The following is a 19,965-nucleotide window of genomic DNA, read 5'->3' as shown; positions in this document are numbered from 1 at the left end:
TCTTTATTCTCGTAGCATGCCTGGGAGAAAGATGACACCCTTTTGTAGATGGGAACAGTGTCCTGAGGGGCTAATGTGGCCCAGCTGATGTCACGTAAGCCAAGTCATGGAGCAGGGCTGCTATTGAAACGTGAGGTGTCTGCCAGCCTGGGCCCCTATGGCAATGGCTTATCCTCTGCTGTTTTTTTCACTTCTAATATACTTTATTTCTATTATTTCAATTACAAACTTCATATATGCTCTCGGTATCAGTGAAAGATTACAGGGGCGTCCAAAGTAGTACCGATGGCATTCTCCTGTCGCCTGCCATGCTATCTTTCTGCTGTAATTGCTGCCAAATTGGTACCGTTTTCTCTACATTTTTATTCTGCTTGATAAACACGCAAAAACTTAAATACATATCTCTCAGTTGGTTTATAAAATGGATGATTGTATGAATATTATTCTGTAGCTTACTCTTTTCACTTGTCATGGGCCAATGCCAAGTCTATGCACAGAGGGTCCCTGACTTAATGGTTCAACCCATATGATTTTCTGACTTTTTACAATGGTGCAAAAGCAATAGACATTCAGAAACTGTACTTCTCTTGTGATGCTGGGCAGCAGCAGCGGGCGCAGCTCCCAGTTTGCCATGCACTTTTGACTTATGGCATTTTCAACTTAAAATGGGCTCATCATGACATAATCCCATCGTAAGCCTCAGAGCATCTGTCTGTCTGCTGTGTGATCCGTGCCCTCCTTCTTGGTCGTTGCTTGCAGGTCAGGGCATGATAAACCATTGTGTATCCTGTCATTGTCCTATTGAGATAGTCAAGGGTTTTCAGCTTTTTTCAATAAACATTCTTGGGCATCTATTTTTATGTGCTGGTACTTTTAATTTTGTCAGACTTTTAGGAGATCTATGACAAAGAACATATGTGTCTTTAACTTTAAACTTAGCTCTTTTAGCTTTTAAAAAGTACTATTGTGCACTGTGCTTTTAAAAGCAGATATTTTTTCTGGTGGTGAGTTCTCAGCGTAGATTCTCTGCCTGGGTTCGCCCTCCTGTCCTTGGTGGGTGGAGGAGGACAATGGTCAGCGAATGCTGTTTTCTAGGATGTGATGACCTGCTTAATAAAATAGCAAGAATGTTTACACATTCTAGAAACCAATGCATTTCCCAGCTAAAGTAGGTCTTGTCCCCTTCTTGATTTTAGCCACGCAGGCTAGGACAGTGTTTGGATTTAATAAATTTCTTCAAAGACCATTGTGACTTAACCTAGTTTGCACTTGGAGACCCCAACTTCTCATATGCAAAATTATAATAATGAAAGTGATCAAAAAGCCCAATAGATCTGTAGATTTAAATAAGGTGGCTGGCGGAAATGTCTCTGGAGACTTGGTTGCATTCCCTCTCTTCATTTTATTCAGTAATTCCTGCTCAAGGTTTAACTGAGCATCTGAGGGATCTTGTGGGCAAATTAGAATGATGCAACCCATTCCTATTTGATAACATGTTTATTGGCAATATAATACTAGAAGATATAATAATGTATAGAGCCTTATTTTGACAGCTGTTTCTGCGGATATTCTTCTGCCAACCTACCAGTTATGTGTGGTATTAAATTGGACTACTTGGTTCCATCACAGAATTCCACATCCAGTTTGGCATCTGTGACGGGGACTGCAAGTGACATCTCCAGAAGGGTTTATCAGTAGACTGCTTTCCAGCTAAGAAAATGTGACCCACACTGACAAATTCATGCTGTTGAATCTAAGCTCAGCAGGAGTGCCTGAAGCTATGTAGTTCAGTACAAGGTTGCAGTGATTCAGATAAGCATGTTATGTTTCCGTGCATCATTCTGAATGCTTTGATTGGGTATCCATGAAATGTTTTGGTTGTTTCATCATTGTTTCATCAATGTAATTGATGACTGTTCTGTTTTGCTGACCACTGCAGCTTAATGCAATGGCAAATCGTGCTGCAGGGAAAGGCTATGAGAATGAAGACAATTATTCCAATATCAAGTTTCAGTTTATCGGGATAGAGAACATCCATGTCATGAGGAACAGTCTGCAGAAAATGCTGGAAGGTAAACCATTTCCTTATGCACAGCATTAAAATGCAGTTAAGTATTTTGATGCCAAAAGGGAATAAGATAGTCTTGATTTTAAAACGTTTTTACATAGGTGTGATAATTTGGGAAGAATATCATGTTACAGTGGCTTTTTAAACACTTAAGAACCTTTCTCTTATTTGTAAGCATCACTGTGATGTGGTTTTGGTGGTTAGCAGTCAGGGACTCTACAATGGTACTTAACATGTAAGGTCAAAGTGCACAGGGATATTTTTGTTTCTTCTTCATAATGTTAGTTTGATCCACATTCAAGGTCATTTAGGAATAAGGCAATCCTACATTTAAAGCAATAACCAACCATTCTTGTATGGAGATCAGGCTCAAAAACTGTATCCTTGCTGAATGGCCATTCGAAGGGAGAATATTGGAGGAGCTGACCCTCATTTCTAAACAGCAGCCACTACAGTACACATGCATGTAACCTCCCGCCACCTCCACACACACTTCGACATATATGGCGAACACTACAAGACACGTACCCACAGACTTACATACTCGTGTGGACAGGAAATTAAAGAGATGGATTATGTAATAGAGAAGAGTTATTCATGTGGCCAAGCCAGCCATATGCTGATGAGCAGACATTCTGCATTTCAAGCAAAACCAGCTTAGTCTGCTGCTTCTGCCCTTATGATAGTAGTGACCCCAAGAGGAATCTGTCGCTGTAGTCTACCACTTCCGGCTCTGCGAACTGGGAAAGGACAGAGGATGCAGAAACCATGGCCTTGTGCCTTGGCTGTCCATGCAGTGTCTGCGCTTCTGGGGAAAGCCCTGGAGAGCTGGAGCTGGGAGCCCGGGAAGTGGGCTGTCTTGAGTGGAAATGCAGGCTCTGGAATGAAGAGGGACAAAGAAGGTGCTGAATTATTTTTTCCAGGAATCCACGTTTGCTCTCAGTTACTTAGGCCGCTCTTCATTTAATCAGAACACCCTAACGTTGGGGTTGGAGAAATCTGAGTGTCACAAACAGGCCTAGTTTCCATTCTGTTTCCTGGACTTTCTGGTTCATCTCAGTCATTATGAAACTTTGAACACACCAGTTAACTTGTTTGGGACTCCATTACCTGCTGCGAAATGACAGGATTAGACCAACACTTTCTATGGGTCTTCCAGCTTTGACAGTTTGATGCCCCTCTTTAGCAGAAATCCCTTTCTACATCTGAAAACATCTCAGCCCCAGAGCCATTTCCATCTTCTGTACATAGTTGGCAGTCCGTCTCTCAGGTCACAGTGACAATACCTGGACATTGTCACAGTGATCATACCCTGGGCATGATTATTTGAGCAGCTTAAACTTTTGGAGATTATCATGCACAGTTTGACTGTTCCTGCTACAAACTATGTTTTTTATGTGTTGAAAAATTGGACTAGCTTGGTACTGTTATTGGAAAGGTAGTCTGACTTTAGTCTGAAGACTGTTCATCATTTATCAGGATCCTTAAGTTATGCTTTAAATTTTTTATTTAGTCATTTCATAAGATGACCTGGAGAACATAAATGTTCTTCTATGCAGAAAGTTGCTCCTACCAGTGCTGATAGCATATACATTTGGCTTTTGGTTTTAAATGGGTAATTCTTTGGTTTCTCGTTAGGAACCATTTCTCCTGCCCTTATACCTGTGGTCTGACACTACTGTTTTCTAAAGAACATGCAAACTGACCAAGTTCTGGAGGGCAGCTGTCTGTTTCATAAGGGAACATGGTGCTTTGACATAACTTTTCCAGCTACGTGCAGTGCAGTAGGCAAGGATATCTTTCTGGATGCCTGTACGTGGTCTTGACCAATGTTTGACTATCTGTTTTTACTGAGTAAATTATAAACCATTGCGGAGGCTGAGCTGATGATGGTGTTGCAATCAGACCCACCTTCTAAGGCTTTTCCTCCTTCAAACAGCTATCCTTGGTATCAAAGAGATATGAAGGTTCATACTGCTGCTCACTTGGTAGGCAGAGGAATGAATGATGCATTTCATTCATGATTACTATTTTCTGAATTATTTTTTACCATTGTTATGGATATAATCAGAATAGATTCTGAATAACAGAAAAGTAAAATTGTTTGCATTCTGGTTTCAAACAGCTGTCTGTGAGCAAGAGCTGCAAGATATTTCATCAGAAACTGAAATCTAGGACCAAGTTCACATCCTGTGTAGGTCCTCTTATAGAGATGATTTAATTTTAACTTCTATTTGTAAGTCTCAACCGAACTATTTTTGTGGGATCTATACTTCCTAAGGAGAGAAAATGATGCCTTTCAGTCACATAGCAAGCAATTTTGTAATTTAGTGAAGTGATTTTCACAATAGATTCCCTTTTGATAATATAGATACTGGCTTTTCCCTCAAGTAATAAGAGGATACCCTGTATTTTCTTTTTTTATTTTAAATTTTTAAGTTCTGGGGTATGTGCAGGATGTACACAGGTGAACGTGTGCCATGGTGGTTTGCTGCACCTGTCAACCCATCACCTAACTATTAAGCCCAGCAGGCATTAGCTATTTTTCCTAATGCTCTCCCTCCACTCCCCTACCCCCGCCAAGAAGCCCCAATGTGTGTTGTTCCCCTACGTGTGTCCATGTGTTCTCATTGTTCAGCTCCCACTTTTAAGTGAGAACATGTGGTGCTTGGTTTTCTGTTCCTGAGTTAGTTTACTGAGGATAATGGCTTCCAGCTCCATCCATTAAAACAGTCTGTAGAAGAGCCTGGAATAGTCCCTTTCAAGGCCAGTGTATTATCATCAGCAGATGTGGAGCTTTTACCTCTTAGGCATCCTGGGTGTTGGGGAGGAAGTGGTGAAGAGGAAGGTGGAAAGGTACATGCAGTTACTTGCATCTCTCCACTTGTTGAGGGTGTGCCCCATTGGGACACCTCTTCATATCTGCCCTGAAGGTCAGCAGGCACTGATAGGAAAGACACAACAGTGACATCTTCCTCCTCTTCCAATCAACTTGCCATCTTTTGGAGGTCACCTAGAAAATTTCACTTTTTCCCCATGAGTAGCTTTGTGCCTGCCTATCTTCCACATGACTGTTAGATTAATACTGTTGGTCATTGTGTCACTGACCACTTATTCATCAGTGTATTCATTAAACTAAAGATTGAGCAATTGCTCTTTGCCACACTTCATAAGTATTTTCATTTAAATGATTGTATCTGATTTTCACAACAGTTGTGTGCAGTACGTGGTATTATCTGTACAGATGAAGAAGCATAATTTTTTAAAAGAGTAAACAGTAAGTTGAAATAAACATGTAGATAAACATGTAAACTTGCTCTGGTAATCAGAGAAATGTAAGTTAAAGTACCATTTGCCACCCAATTTTTTTTACAGATTAAGATATTCGCTACTCAAAAGAATGTGGTAAAACTGGTGCTCTAAATATTTATCGTATTATTTAAATTGGCTTAGACAGACATAATATATTTGGTTTAGAGATAGTTTTTTACCAGGTTGCTTCCTCTTAGGGACTAATCCAAAATATGTTTTTTTAAAAATAAAGATACAGGAAGGGCATGGAGGCTCATGCCTATAATCCCAGCATTTTGGGAGGATGAGACATTGAGGATCACTTGAGCCGCAGGAGTTTGAGACCAGCCTGGGCAACACAGTGAGACCCTGTCTCTACAGAAAATTTAGAAAATAAAAAAAAATCAACCAGGTGTGGTGGTGTGTGCCTGTAGTCCCAGCTGCTCAGGAAGCTGATGTGGGAGGATCACTTGGGCCTGGGAGGTTGAGGCTGCAGTAAGCCATGATCGTGCCACTGCACTCCAGCCTGGGTGACAAAGAGTGAGGCCCTGTCTCAAAAATAAAATAAGCTATAGACATGCCTATGTTGATAGTAGTGTTTTATTTATAATAGTAGAACATTGGAAGCTGAATGAATGTTTAACAGTAGTAGACTGATTAATTTTACTTCACCTTCTTGATAGAAAAGTTTGCATCCATGAAAAATACTAAATGTGAAGACTATATGTACTAACATGGGAGAATATGTATAATGTAAGCGAAAAATTCAGGTCGTAAAATTGCTTGCATATTCTTTTCACTATACAATAAATCATATGTCTGAAGAAAGACTAGGAGAGCACGTCCAGAATGGTCACTGCATTAGCAAGGAAAGATGAGAGTGATGTTATTCCCTTTTTCCCTCTTCATTTACAAAAGATTTGCTATGGCTAGTATATTCCTTTTTTAAAAAACGATATTTATTATCTCATGGTTTCCGTAGGGCAGGAGTCTGGATGTGTCTCAAGCATAAATGGGAACTCATGGACCCTCTTAGCATCTTTCAAGGCTGCAGTCAAAGTGGCAGCTGGGCTGCGTTCCCATCAGGAAGTTTGAATGGGGAAGAACCTACTTCCAAGCACTTATGGTTGTTGGCAGAATTCAGCTGAGGGCCCCATATGTTGGCTGTTCACAACACGGCAGCCTGTTTCTTCAAGGCCAGCGGGAGTGCCTCTCTCCAGTTACAGAGTCTGGTGTCTTACACTTTTAAATTGTTTTTTAAAAGCATCCTTTCCAGTATCACATTACAAAGTAGTATTTTAACCTAGCACTTTTTATCATATTACAGTGATCCTTGTTGAGTAGTGATTCTGATGTAAGACAAGCTCACAGCTTGTGACCACAAGGAACATTATAACCACCTCACATAGTAATGAAGATACATTTATGGAATGCTTACTATGTATTGGACACGGTTCAGATTTTTTAAGCTGTATTTACTCAAGTAAACCTCATTGAAGTTGTGGTTGCTACTCTTATCTTCATTTTATGGATGAGGAAATTGAGGCACAGAGCCTGAGAAACCTGTTTCAGCTCAAAATAGTAAGTGGTAGAACCACCATTTTTACCTACTTAATGTGAGTGCAGATGCCTCACTCTTAACCACTAGGCTTTTCTGCCTCTCGAGGTAGTGGGTTGGTATGGAAGGTTCCCTGGCCTCAGTGTGTGAAGTCCTAGGTTTGGGTTCTTGATTGAGTCTCTGGGTAAACTTGAACAAATCTCATTTTCTGTATTTGTAAAGCAATGTAAGCAACATATCTTCCCCACTTTAACTCATGATCATTAAAAGGATTTCTTGCAAACTATAAAGTGCTTTCCAATGTAAGGTGGGTATGCTTTCTCTTGGGAAGCAATAATGTCTTTGAAAATAAGCACTCAATGAAATGGACACGTTGATGGGCTGTAGGTGAATTCAGTCAGCCAGGCAAGTATTTGGTAGGCCCCATGCCTTCCTATGGGTACATTTGCTGAATTTCTTTATTCAAAAGACACGGAGTAAGAGCACAGTTTTCAGAAGTGTTTGTCTCGTGATAGGGTCTGTGTGCAATCAGTGCATGTTCATCAAAAATGATTTAATAAACAAGACATAGGCCTTTGGGTATTTTCTCAGCAAGTTGTTCTATGGACTTGCAAATCTTAGCCTGACAGTGGAGCAGGGGAAGCGAGCCCAGAGCATGTGGGACGCGGGCCCCGCGTCAGCTCAGGGATGTGGGCGATTGTACGGTCAGGGACTGAATGAAAGGGGGCCAAGCAGATCCATTCTAAAAGACTGGAATCTTTTTAGCAGGCCTCAAAATAGAACCACTTAAAAAAATATTCCCTGACATGATGGGCATTGACTGTGGAGAATGTTTTGTGGCAAAGTCAGGTGGCCCTAGAGATGATACCCGATCTGTTCTTCCACGCAAAGGTTTTGAGGCCTGATTGACTGGAATCTTCATTCGGTGTGGAAAGGATGGTTGGAGGCATAGCACTTGGAGTTGTCGTGGGAGGCACCATCGTGGTGGGTATGACGGTCACATGGTGGATGCCTGCTCTAGTCTCCCTGCCAAGTTGCCTTGGAGGCAGTCTAAAGGGAACAGCCCCGGACACACCCAGCTCCAGTGGTTTCTCTGAAATAGTTCTCTCTGCTTGGAGAGGAGAGGTTGTGGCTGTTGGTTCCGATGTCCCTTTTGCTCGACACATTCTTCTGTACCTCATGTCTTTATGGAGTGCTGGCTAATTCAACCTTGAGGAAATGGAAGATGGATTCAGCCCTTTGTAGATACTGCAAATTTAAGCTTTTCATTTAAAAGTATTTCTTTTATCACATTACCTGCAAATTTATGCTGTGAAATTCTACCAGATGTGAGCTAATGAAAAGCTGTAAAGGTTGGTCCTTCTCCAGCTTTCTGTAGTCTCAGTTTTTAACCATTATTAATTTCCTCAGATTACTTAGCTATTGGAGGAGATAACCAATAATAACCTGAAAATCTAGTCATTTCTTTCTCAAAATTTGGCACCTTGGCCTAGGTTTCCACGTAGAAAACCCATTTTCCCATTAAAGTGGAAATAGGTCGCTCTACATGGAAATAGCAGTTTGTATGGCCTTTTAACAAGTGTTCTGCTAGACCAGCAGCCTGTCAGGCTTCACTGGCTATTGACATGATCATTTAGAGGAAGGAAATGGATCAAGTACGTGTGCTTTTGCCTCTCTGGTGTTGTATGAGGATTTCAAACACAGCTGCTCAGGTGCTGGATGGGATCTGCCCATCTGGACCATCATACACTAAGCGCAGTGGCATAGGCTAGAGGAAGAGCATGGATGCATGTGCGGTGGAATGGATTCCAGCTCAGTTATTTACTGGCTATGTAACCATGGATGGCCTGGTAAACCTCTTGAAGCCACTGTTTCCAATCTGAAAATCGAGAGTGAATCTACCCTGTAGGGTAGATTATGCAGAGCCTCAGGCACAATACTTGCTTGTAGTAAGTACTTAACACACAGGAGCCGGGCCAGTTATCGCAGACGCTCATGCATTCATCAGACAGTTACCGAGAGTGTTCTATATGCCAGGCATTGGATAGACAAGTGCTTCATTCATTCATTCTGAAAGAAGTAACCAGTTTTGACCTAGAGCAGAAATCATGGGAGGAAGAAAAGATCATGCTTGTTTATTAGTGATGTCACTGAGGGCCTTCCCTGGGTAGGTCATATTGAGTGTTTTAACTGGATGTCAAAGCCAAAGCATTTGACATTATCAAAGGGACAAAAGAAAAGGTTATTTAATGAGAGAATAGTAGTTATATTTCTCCCAGTGATGCTTTATTTTGCAGTTCACTGAGACAATTCAAAGATGAATTTTAAAATGTTCACCCAGATGGCAGATTTCCAGAGAACTAGGAGAGCTTCAAAATGAGTGCTTGTAGAAGAAAGTGTAGCCCATCAAACTCAAGACAGTTGTGGCTAATGTTAGTGATAAAAGGAGCTGTTTTTCCATAAGGCTCTAGGTGGGGTTTGGCAGTGACAAACCCGATATTTGCTTGCCAGTGACAATACAGTCTCAAAGTTCATAAGAGTGTTGGTCCTGGAAGGTTTCTCAGCCGGCATAAGGCGTGTGGAATGACCCCCACCCCTGCGGCCTCTGCTGCAAGTGCTGCTCGTTTTACCACGTGAGTTACTGGCAGCCACCATCTCAGTCTTCCGGGATTCCTGGCCTTCTCTCTAGTGCCTACCACTTTATATCCAAGCCAGACTTTCCAGCCTCTCAACACCCCATCTTTTCCCAGTTTCGACTTCTCTTGTGCCACTTGCTTTGAGTTCCCTATTAGATTTTAGCATCCCTTAAACCCTACCTTCAGTTCGATTCCTGTTCATCCTGGCTCAGTTTGTATATTGACTTTTAATTATTCTCTATTTTTTAGTGAAAATAATATGGAAAGTGGAGTCAAGGGATTTAGATTTCGATCCCAGTGCCTTTGCTGCGTTGCTAGCATCTGAGCCCATTACTCCTTAATAAATCAAGATAATTCTGTTGGCTGGGTGTGGTGGCTCATACCTGTAATCTCAGCACTTTGGGAGGCTGAGGCAGGCGGATAACCTGAGGTCAGGAGTTCGAGACCCGCTGTCCAACATGGCGAAACCCCATCTCTACTGAAAATACCAAAATTAGCTGGGCGTGGTGGTGTGTGCCTGTAATCCCAGCTACTCGGGTGTGCCTGTAGTCCCAGCTACTCGGGAGGCTGAGGCAGAATTGCTTGAATCCAGGAGGTAGAGGTTACAGTGAGCTGAGATGACACTACTGCATTCCAGCCTGGGCGACAGAGCAAGACTCTGTCTCAACAACAACAACAAAAAAAAAAAGATAATTCTATCCACTGTAGATGGGAGGTTGTGAAGGTTCATTAAAAGGAAAGCACCAAGCCCCATTGTTTACATAAGGCAGATGTAACAGAAATGGGCACACACATACATATTTTTAAAATAGGAGAGAAGGTCTCCCTGTGTTGTCCAGGCTGAAGTGCAGTGATGCAACTGTAGCTCACAGCAGCCTCTGACTCCTGGGCTCATATGATCCTCCTGCCTCACCCTCCTGAGTATCTGGGACTACAGGCGTGCACCTCCACACCCAGCTAATTTTTTATTTTTATTTTTTGTAGAGATGGGGTCTTGCTACATTACCCGGGTTGATCTCGAACTCCTGGGCTCAAGCAATCCTACTGCCTTGGCCTCCCAAAGCTCTGGGATTACAGGCACGACCCACTGTGCCCAGCCACATGTTTTTTATTTGTTGTGAAGTTTTACACACCTCTGCAGTTAATATTCACTTTTCCTTACCACGTGTTAAACCTAAGATAGTAGAGGTTACCATCATACACTGTGAATTTGTCTTTAGACACAAAATTCTCATTCACACATACTAATAGTACATTATTCTATGAACTTGCTGCTTGATTTTCTTTAGGCCATTGGTAAATAGTATTCTGGAACATACGGTGATGAGCTTGTGTAGCCTAAACACTTCGATTGTATAGGCCATAATTAAGTCCTCTTTGAATGGCTTCACCTGGTGGATATTCAGTGGAGGGACATTATCATCATTTTGCCAGTTCTCTGAAGACTGTCTTATGGATCTTGGCTTCATGACTCCAAAATGGGAAAAGGACAGAGCCAACATTGGCAGAATTCAGACAAGTGCTGGGCTGGTAATCAAGGGAGGGCCATGTATGTTTCAACTTCAGATCTCAGGGTGCAAGAAAGACCAACCCCACAGGGTTCAAATGGAGACTTTTTTTGCACCCCCACTGACCTCACCCAGCAATTGCATAGGAGAAAGTAAGAGTGGTATAGGAAATACCTAAGGCAGATTATCTGAGGCTTATTTTCTTCTAAGTAAATTCCACATTTGCAGAGGTCCCAAAATTATATCTGTTGTCTTTGCTTTTTTATTTTTTTACTGTAATTTATATATGTTTCTGACATGTAGTTGTCCTTTTATATAAAACAAATATCACTAGACCTGGGCATGAAACTCCCGATTAGTAAGCCCTTTTCTCTGCAATTTGTGGCATATGTCTCTGATGTCAGCTGAAATGAACTTTGTTCAGCAAAATGGTTTGTAAATATTGGTTTGGGTTTGGCAACAAGAGTAAACAAATAAGTATTTCTGCCTTATCCTGAGTTTATCCAAACAAACCCAACAGTTTTATATTTAAAAATCCAGGCGCTAATCGCTTTGGTCTCAAATGTATCCCCAACTGCCCATGTCTGTTAATCATCTGCAGACCTCTTTGCTTTTCACACTGCCACTCAGCACACAGGGGAAGAAAACACCCTCTCAGTGGTTAACTTTGCTTGAGAAACTGGTGGGGTTATTTTACTTAGCACACGCAATGTTAATGCTCCTGAAAACAGAAATGTTGAACAAGAAGCCTTGTTAGTGCTGACATGGTAAAAGCCACAGCAGCCTGTCCCGTTGCTGAGAGCTAACTGGACAGAGAAGCATGGGGATATTCTCTCTGGCAGGACATTCTAGGGCCTGGTCCTGTGGCCATCCATTCCTCTCTTGCTTTTGGCACAGGCCATTTCCAGGTTAGCTGGCAAGCCTGGTGTCTTTATTTTTAAACTTGCAGTCATTTCCATGCCTTGTGGGAAGAGAAGGTGGTGAAGAGGATCTTTTGTTCCTGGGCTAAGCGTCAGAGCTTGGATGCCAAGGTATTCTTCAGGCCCCCTGAACTTATAATCAACGAGAATGCTAACTAGCCCTAAGCCCTATAATAACAACTGGAAAGTTTGGCCTGTTCAGTGAAAAAAAGACTGCAAGAGAATGTTATCTATGGAAGGCTTGGAGGAATCAATTGTGTCCTGAGACTTCACGCAGTGGAATGTGTGTATTTTAGGATTAAGTTGAACACTTTGGCGCATGGCCTGGGGAGGGACAGAAAGCCCAAACAGCAGGCGCCCAGGGAGTGGTGAGAGCTCATGGAGGGTGCTGGAATTTGCCATGCTTTCCACTGGGCTGTGTTTCAGGGCCATGTGCACAGGCAGAAGTGAGCCTGATGCTTGGAGGGCCTGTGCGGTATTGCTGGGCACTGTCACAAGGCAACAGATCTCCAGGAGAGCTGAGCTTGCTCAGTTTTAACTCGGGGCTGGCATTTGGCCTTTGCATCAGATTGTGCTGTCTTCCAGTTGGGTCCATGCATCCCTGAGTTCGCAGGAAGACTTTTTGAAGTGCACCCTGGCTACATTACTTTAAGGAAATTGGCTTCTAGATCATGAACTTCTGTATGTCCTCCTTACTACGATTACATGACCTGCCTCTCAGAATGCTCCTGGGGCCAGCTTTAAGCCATCTCTCCCTTCCTAGCTCCCTTCCTAATTGCCTTGTTGCCACCTTACAAAAAAAACCACCTTTTACCACACCCTCAGTCTTGCTATGATGCATCATCTCAGGGTGTGTGAAGGAATATGTAGTTTTATATTTTATTTTAGAGGTACATGTGCAAAAATGAAGACTTCTGATCAGATTAAGCTTCCTTGAGCAATCTAAGTCAATACTGTGCATAGAAGTAAAATGCAAGACACAAGTGCAGAAAACATTTGGAATTTTAAACTTTCTGGTGGCCATATTAAAAGTAAAAAGAAAATTTCATATGTTATGTAAATATATATTTATATTAATTTTAATAATGTATTTTATTTAACCTAGTCTATCCCAAATGTTATTTCAACGTTATCAGTATAAAAAGCTAGTAATGAGGTGTTTTTCCATTTTTTGTGTGTACCATGCCTTTAAAATTTGATTCATATTTTATACTTACAGCATATCTATCTCAATTCTGATCGGACATATTTCAAGTGTTCCGTAGCCACATGTGACTAGTGATTCCTATATTAGGGCAGCACTGTTGTAAGTGATAGAAAGCATAACCCTTAAGCTGATGGTATTTGGGAACCAAGACTGATTCCTGTTGAATTATGAAAAAAAAACAAACTGAGGTTGAGAGGCATTAATTAAGAGCATGAACTCTGGAGCCAGACTGGAGCGTCATCTCACCACGTATCCATCAGCTGGGAGATGCTGGACAAGCACTTAGCCTCTGTTTGCGTGGTTTCCACAATCAAGAATGAGAATAATAAGTGCCTTCCTCAGAATGATTGTTTGAGGATTGAAAAGCTAAAGCTAATCTATATAAAGCATAGTGTCTGGTACCTGGTATGTAAGTGTTACTATTATTATTTCTGGTAAAACCCACCAAGGTAGCCATGGTGTGGTGGCAAAAACTCTAGGTTTGTCTCTCAGAAGACTTGCATTTGAGATGTCTTTCTGCTATTGATCACTTCGTGCCTTAACTTTTCGGAGCTTCAGCGTTGACATGTTTGAGTGAGTCTAACACCTCCTTCCTCCCAGGACACCCCTGCTGGAGGCACAGATAATACAATGTGTATCATAGCTACCATTTTCGGGAATCTTCTTTATGCCAGCGTAATGCTTATTTGTATTATTTCATCTTCAGAACTGTTTGAGGAAGGTGTTTTTATCCCCATTTTATATTTGAAGACAGCGAGGCTCAGTAACTAGCCCAGGTTACCATGCTGAGCATGGGCAGAGCTGGAGTTTGAGTGCAGCTGTCTGCCTCTGAAACCCTTAAACATTGCTACATGCTATTGCCCATGCGTATATCATGATTATTACTCAGATGTACATTTTAGTTCACATAATACTAAAATCTAAGTTAAACGAGGAGGCCCTCCTATTTCCCCAAGATGGCAGAGTAAGCTAATGTGAAATCCCTGCTGTTAAAAACATCTGGAAGTGTCGGTGAGTTTGATCAGGGAAGCAGGACAATGAGCAGTGCTCTGGAAAAGGGGCCTTGTTTTCAGGAGATGTTGGAGATGTGAGGGTGCGGAGCTGGGTGCCTGGAAGAGCAGAGGACAAGTCACTGGTGAAGGCCTGCAGTGGGGGCTGGAGGGGACGCCTGTGGAGGCTGCTTCTCCTGTGTCAGGTGTCCCTGAGGGGCACAGAACTGGCCACCAGAGGCAGGGGACTGAGGACAGATTGGAGTGGGCAGGGAGAGCTTCATCAGCTGCCACTTCACGTCACCTTCCAAACACGCAAAATACCTGTAGGAGACCCTAACCTGGAACCATCCAGATGAGAGAATCTCAGGAAACCTGGCTGTGAATTAGCCGACATGATGGGGTAGGACCCCACTGCAGTGGTCAACAGCGATTCCTCCTGGAACCACGGGAAGAGTGAGTCCAGACACATTGGGAACACCATCCATTATGTTTGTGGGAGACTTCCATCCTCCTGCTCCAGTTCCAGTAACCTAAAGCCTGTTCCAGATGACTGTTCTATCATATCGGGTTCTTGGGGTGCTCATCCTGTATCTTTTTTCCTCTGCCTGCTACCCATTATCATGAACACTGTTCACTGGTGTGCTGTAAGCTTGTCTTCAGCCCAGCTTTTTCTGTGGGATTCCACAGAATTGTGGAAGTGTTGCTCCTAAGCAGCATTTGGTGTACATCTGCTGGGTGTCTGTGAGATTCCCAGCCCAAACATGATAATTCCTTATCTTGGGGACTTCTGTGCATAAGGAAGGTGTGTTTGGATCCCAAACATGTGTGAGACTAGGCCCAGGGTTTCAGCATCTCAGGAGAGATTTTTGTTTTCCTCATGCAGGGTCCAGGCAGAGACTGGCTTCCCATCATCATCCTGAGTGCATGAGTGGATTTTTTTAACAGCTCAGTTTGATGTAGGGAATCTCAGTTCCAGCTTCTGCCTTGCACAGGCCCAAAGTAATTTCTTGTTTCTGTTCCAGTTAAACACAACACATAATAACTTACCCACTTCCTCCTGACTTCCCACTAAAATGAGAATGAAGTGGAAAAAAAGGCAAAAATACAAAAGGACGGGAGATTGAAAGAGGAGGTGATTGAAACAAAAATATAAAAGCTGCAAAATAAATGGATGAGTGATAAGTAATGCCACAGACTAGAAAAAAAAGCTGCAATTTATGGTGGAAGTATGAGAAACCCCAAAGTAAGCTAAATAGAAGTGCAGATCCTTAGACAATCTCTGGAATTCGAGCCATCAGGTATCTCTGAAACAAGGGTAGTAGCCGAATGTTTGCACAAGAAGCAGTTCACTGGATCCCAGCCTCCTTCCTCCCCTGCACTGCCTAGTGAAGCCTCTTTCCACACTTCCACAAGAGAAGATGGTGATACACTTTCTGGAAAGTCAACCTTTCTGGAAACATTGACTACAGGGACTCTGGGTTCAGGAGTACCAGGCAAAGCTGGAAGAGGGGATGGGGAATTCCAGGCCAAAAACAGGGGTTAAGTGAAAGTATGGAAGAATGAGACCCACGGTTACTGCCCCAGCGGTCCTCTTAGGACACTGGCATCCAACGTGATGCACTCAGGTGTTCAGAAGATTCCATACTGGGGCCTGCAAACATCCAAGACAAAGGACTTGCAGATGTTACATTGGCCAAATCCCCCATAGCAAAGCCCAGCAGCTAAGAAAGCCTGCCCATGCACACAGCACACGGCACACGGCACTGCCAGCCAGCATCCTGTGTCTTGCTCTTACATGTGAATGGACAGGCAAAAATTAGCAGAAAACTGAGGAAAGCTCAACATGCAGGACAGAGACCACACCCCCACAACACACACACTTATAAGCAAGCAAATTCTAAAAAGTCTAGAAAACAACATTCAATTCAGAGAAGAAAACAAAAACTGCCATTAATATTCTTAGAGAAATATTATAAGATTGGCAAAACCTAAAGCATCAGCATTACCAAGTATTAGCTGGGATATGGGAAAAGGAACTTCCCACCCTACTGGTGAGAGCATAAACCACTGCAGCCCTTTTCAAGAGCAATTTGGCAGTAGAGTCATCCCTCAGTATCCAAGGAGAATTGTTTCTAGCACCCCCACCCCAGCCCCCATAGATTCTCAAATCCACACACGCCGAAGTCCCTTACATAATAACATGGTGTATTTGCATATAACCTATGCACATCCTCCCATATATTTAAAATCATCTCTAGATTACTTGCAATACTTAATACCATGTAGATGCTGTGCAAATAGTTGTTACACTGGATTGGTTTTCTATTACCATTATTTTTTGTTGTATTGTTATTTTTATTTTTTTTCAAATATTTATGCTCTGTGGTTGGTTGACTCCAAGGATGTGGAACCTGAGAATACAGAGGGCCAACTGTACATGATAGAGCTGAAGAGTTAGGAACTCTATGACCCAGCCCATTTCACTTATAGAAATCCAGGTACAGGGAGACTTTCCACAAGGAGACTGTAGAAAGATTTTTTTTTTTTTTTTACTGTACTGTTTGTAAATATTGAAAAAGAGGGAACAACTGTCAATAGTAGGGGGATGGATAAATAATTTAAGATACAGAGTGGAATATTATATAGCTGTTAAAATTAATGAAATTTATTTACATAATATGGATATCTAAAAAAAGTTGGATAAAAATTGCACTATAATATATATGTAAATTTTAATACCTATAAAATATTTATATTATTTGAGAATAATAGTAATAAGGGCTAACATAAAGAATAACACTTTGATACAGAGGCTATTATTACCATTTTACAGTTGAGGAAACTGAAGCACAGAGAGGCTAAGTAATCTGCCCAAGCCCACACAGCTAGTATGTAAGTAGTGAAAGGAAAAAAGTTCTTGGGAATATTAACAATCTTCAAAGGAAAGAAGCAGGATGACACGAAAACATGAGACTTTATTTGTAACTTTATTTTTTTACAGACAGGATCTGGCTCTGTCATCACCCAGGATGGAGTGCAGTGGCAAGATCATAGCTCACTGCAGCCTCAAACTCCTGGGTTGAAGTGATCCTCTCGACTCAGCCTCCCAAGTAGCTGGGACAATAGGCATGTGCCACTAAGTCTCACTAATTTTTTTCTCTTTTTTGTAGAGACTGAGTCTCACTACTTTATATAGGCTGTTCTTGAACTCCTTGGCTCAAATGATCCTTCTGACTTGGCCTCTCAAAGTGCTGGGATTACAGGTGTGAGGCACTGTGCCCAGCCTTTTTTCTGTTTTGTTTTTTTTCTTAAGAGACATCTGGAGCAGTTGTGGCCAATCTGGATGTCTGTTACATTATCATGTTTTTAAAGACTTTTTTTTTTTTAAGAGCAGTTTTAGATTCACAGCAAAATTGAGCAGAAGGTACAGAGAGTCCCAACTAGCCCTGCCTGCACACATGCACAGCCACCTCCATTATTAACATCCCCTACGGAGTGGTACACTGTTGTGATCAGTGCACCCACATTGGCACATCAGTATCACTCAAAGTCCACTGTACGGTTCCCTCTTGCTGTTGGACATTCTGTGGGTTTTGACAAATGTTTAATAATGAATGTAACCACTGTCATAGTGGACAGAATAGTTTTCTGCCCTAAACATTCTTGTGCTCCACCTATTTATTTCTCTCACAACCCTAACCCCTGGCAGCCACTGATTTTTTTGCTGTCTCCATAGTTTTGCCTTTTCTAGGAGGTCATATAGTTGACATCATATAATATGTAGCCTTTTCAAGGAAAAGTTGGCTTCTTTCCCTTAGCACTGTGCATTTAACTTCCCTCTGTGTCTTTTCATAGCTCATCTCCTTTTATCACTGAATAGTATTTCATTGTCAGGATATATTACATTTTAATCTTTATATGTTTAAATACTGTATAACTTTTAATGATTATAACTGTAAGCTTGGGAACTCTCAGCCCACGGCTGACTGCCCAGGGCTATTAGAGCCACAGATTCTGTGAATCACTGTGTGTTTTTTCACTGGCCTTCCACTAAGCACCCTCTCCTTTACTGTTCTGCATGCACTTTATCAGACACATAGTGCCTTCCTGACTGTGATGCTGGGCCTGAGGTGTGGAAGGGGCAACACTGTGACCTTAGAAAGGTAGTGCTCCGAACCAGAGCTAATTCCAAGGGCTGTCCCTTCACCAACTGCATATCAGGTCTTCAGAGCTGTGCTTCCAGCTCAGGGCAGGCATTTGGAAGGAAGATTTTGGAATCTTGCCTGAACATATTCATGATATGTTTTTCTTAGGTTGGGTGTTTTGCTGGGAATTTCAGTGTTATTTCCTTCAACGCTGTTGTCATCTATGACTCAGAATTTAACTACTTGTGCTTTTGTGTGTGTGGCTTTTATGCTGCAGGAAATCACTGAATCCTCTTATCTGCATTCTCGGAGGCAGGGCATCTGATGAATTAATATTTTTGTTAATGCTGCTATGTGACCCATATGCACAGTGCTTTCAAAGAGTTCACAAAGTTGAATCTGGGGGTTTAGAGTTAGAAGGATATAATTTATACACCTTCCCCATTTTAAAAATGAAGAAATTGAGGCTCAGAGACTGGAATAACATGGGCAAGACTACACAGCTCTTTGCTCATGGAGTTGGGGGTAGAAAAAAGGGCTCCCTTTTCCCTATGTGTGTTTACTGCATCACAGAGAACAATAAAATAAAAAGAAATCTATGATTTCTTGATTGAATTTCATTGGTTGATTGATAAGACTCCTCAATAGGGCTTTATGGGTCTAAACCTCCACTTTGCATTGCAGTATTTGTGATATGTACTCAGAACACTAGCTCTAAAGCTTTTTAATGCTTTACGTTAAATAAAAGAAGCTCCTGAGGTGAAAGTTGGTGGTTTATATTATAGAGGTGTTTGTACACCTGCCTTAGTTGTGTAAATATAGATATCACTGGGATCCTAGGTTTTCTTCATTTTCACTCAAAGGGAAAGCCTCTACCCTGATGCTCTAGAACTGGATCAGAGGCATATGTGTTATTTTTAAGCTTACAGGCCTTACTCCCATTGGGTGGGGGTTATTGGCAAGAGGAGTTTGATCACTTTCATTTAAGAAATTTAGGATTGCTCTGTCTTGTGTTTTTACAACAGTCCTAATCTGAAGTGGTTGGGTGATGGAAACTTCTAAGTGGGTAGGTGCTACAATTAGTTATATGATTTTTTTCCTCATAGTACTCCCAATTCATATTCCTTAGTGGCCCATTTTTAATTACTTTGCTGGAAAGGCAAATAGATGTTTTCTGCCAGAACTCTTAATGATTTTCATTAATATTAGGATTTACACCTTACATATATATAATACTTGTAAACAAGTGCAGTATTCCCTGTGACCAAGGAAGGCAGAAAAGCCTTACTTGAAATGGTTCCATAGAATCAAGTTTAGTAAACGTGGGTATTTATTTTGACTTAAGTCTTCCAGAAAATACCTATTACAACAAAGGAATCATTAACAAACTACCTATAAAACATGATCATATGTAAAATGAGAGAGTACCTTAATTTTGCTTTTATAACATCATTTATCTTGCAGTGTGTGAACTTAAATCTCCCTCCATGAGTGATTTCCTGTGGGGTCTGGAGAACTCTGGCTGGTTAAGGCACATTAAAGCCATAATGGATGCAGGAATCTTCATTGCAAAGGTATGCAATTGCAGAGGAAATAAATTAAGGGACAGATGAGCAAACCACTGACTTCAAAATGGGTAT

The 19,965-nt window shown here is 41.7% G+C and overlaps 2 protein-coding genes across 2 annotated transcripts in view; one reads left to right on the top strand and one right to left on the bottom strand.

The window, feature by feature from the left end:
* MTMR7 (myotubularin related protein 7) overlaps positions 1-19,965 on the top strand; it is a 116,886-nt gene that overhangs the window by 79,803 nt on the left and 17,118 nt on the right. Inside the window, exons 7-8 of the mRNA XM_054499618.2 lie at positions 1,940-2,072; positions 19,790-19,899. Of these exons, the coding sequence (XP_054355593.1) occupies positions 1,940-2,072; positions 19,790-19,899 (243 nt within the window). The remainder of the gene's footprint in view (positions 1-1,939; positions 2,073-19,789; positions 19,900-19,965) is intronic.
* The window catches only part of VPS37A (VPS37A subunit of ESCRT-I), an 84,879-nt gene continuing 66,979 nt past the window's right edge, over positions 2,066-19,965 (bottom strand). Inside the window, exon 12 of the mRNA XM_054499622.2 lies at positions 2,066-2,946. The gene's annotated coding sequence lies outside the window, so the exon portion shown is untranslated. The remainder of the gene's footprint in view (positions 2,947-19,965) is intronic.

The sequence above is a fragment of the Pongo pygmaeus genome, chromosome 7 (genome assembly GCF_028885625.2).
Source record: "Pongo pygmaeus isolate AG05252 chromosome 7, NHGRI_mPonPyg2-v2.0_pri, whole genome shotgun sequence".
In the NCBI taxonomy this organism is placed as follows: Eukaryota; Metazoa; Chordata; class Mammalia; order Primates; family Hominidae; genus Pongo; species Pongo pygmaeus.
This window is presented reverse-complemented; position numbering and strand designations above follow the sequence as displayed.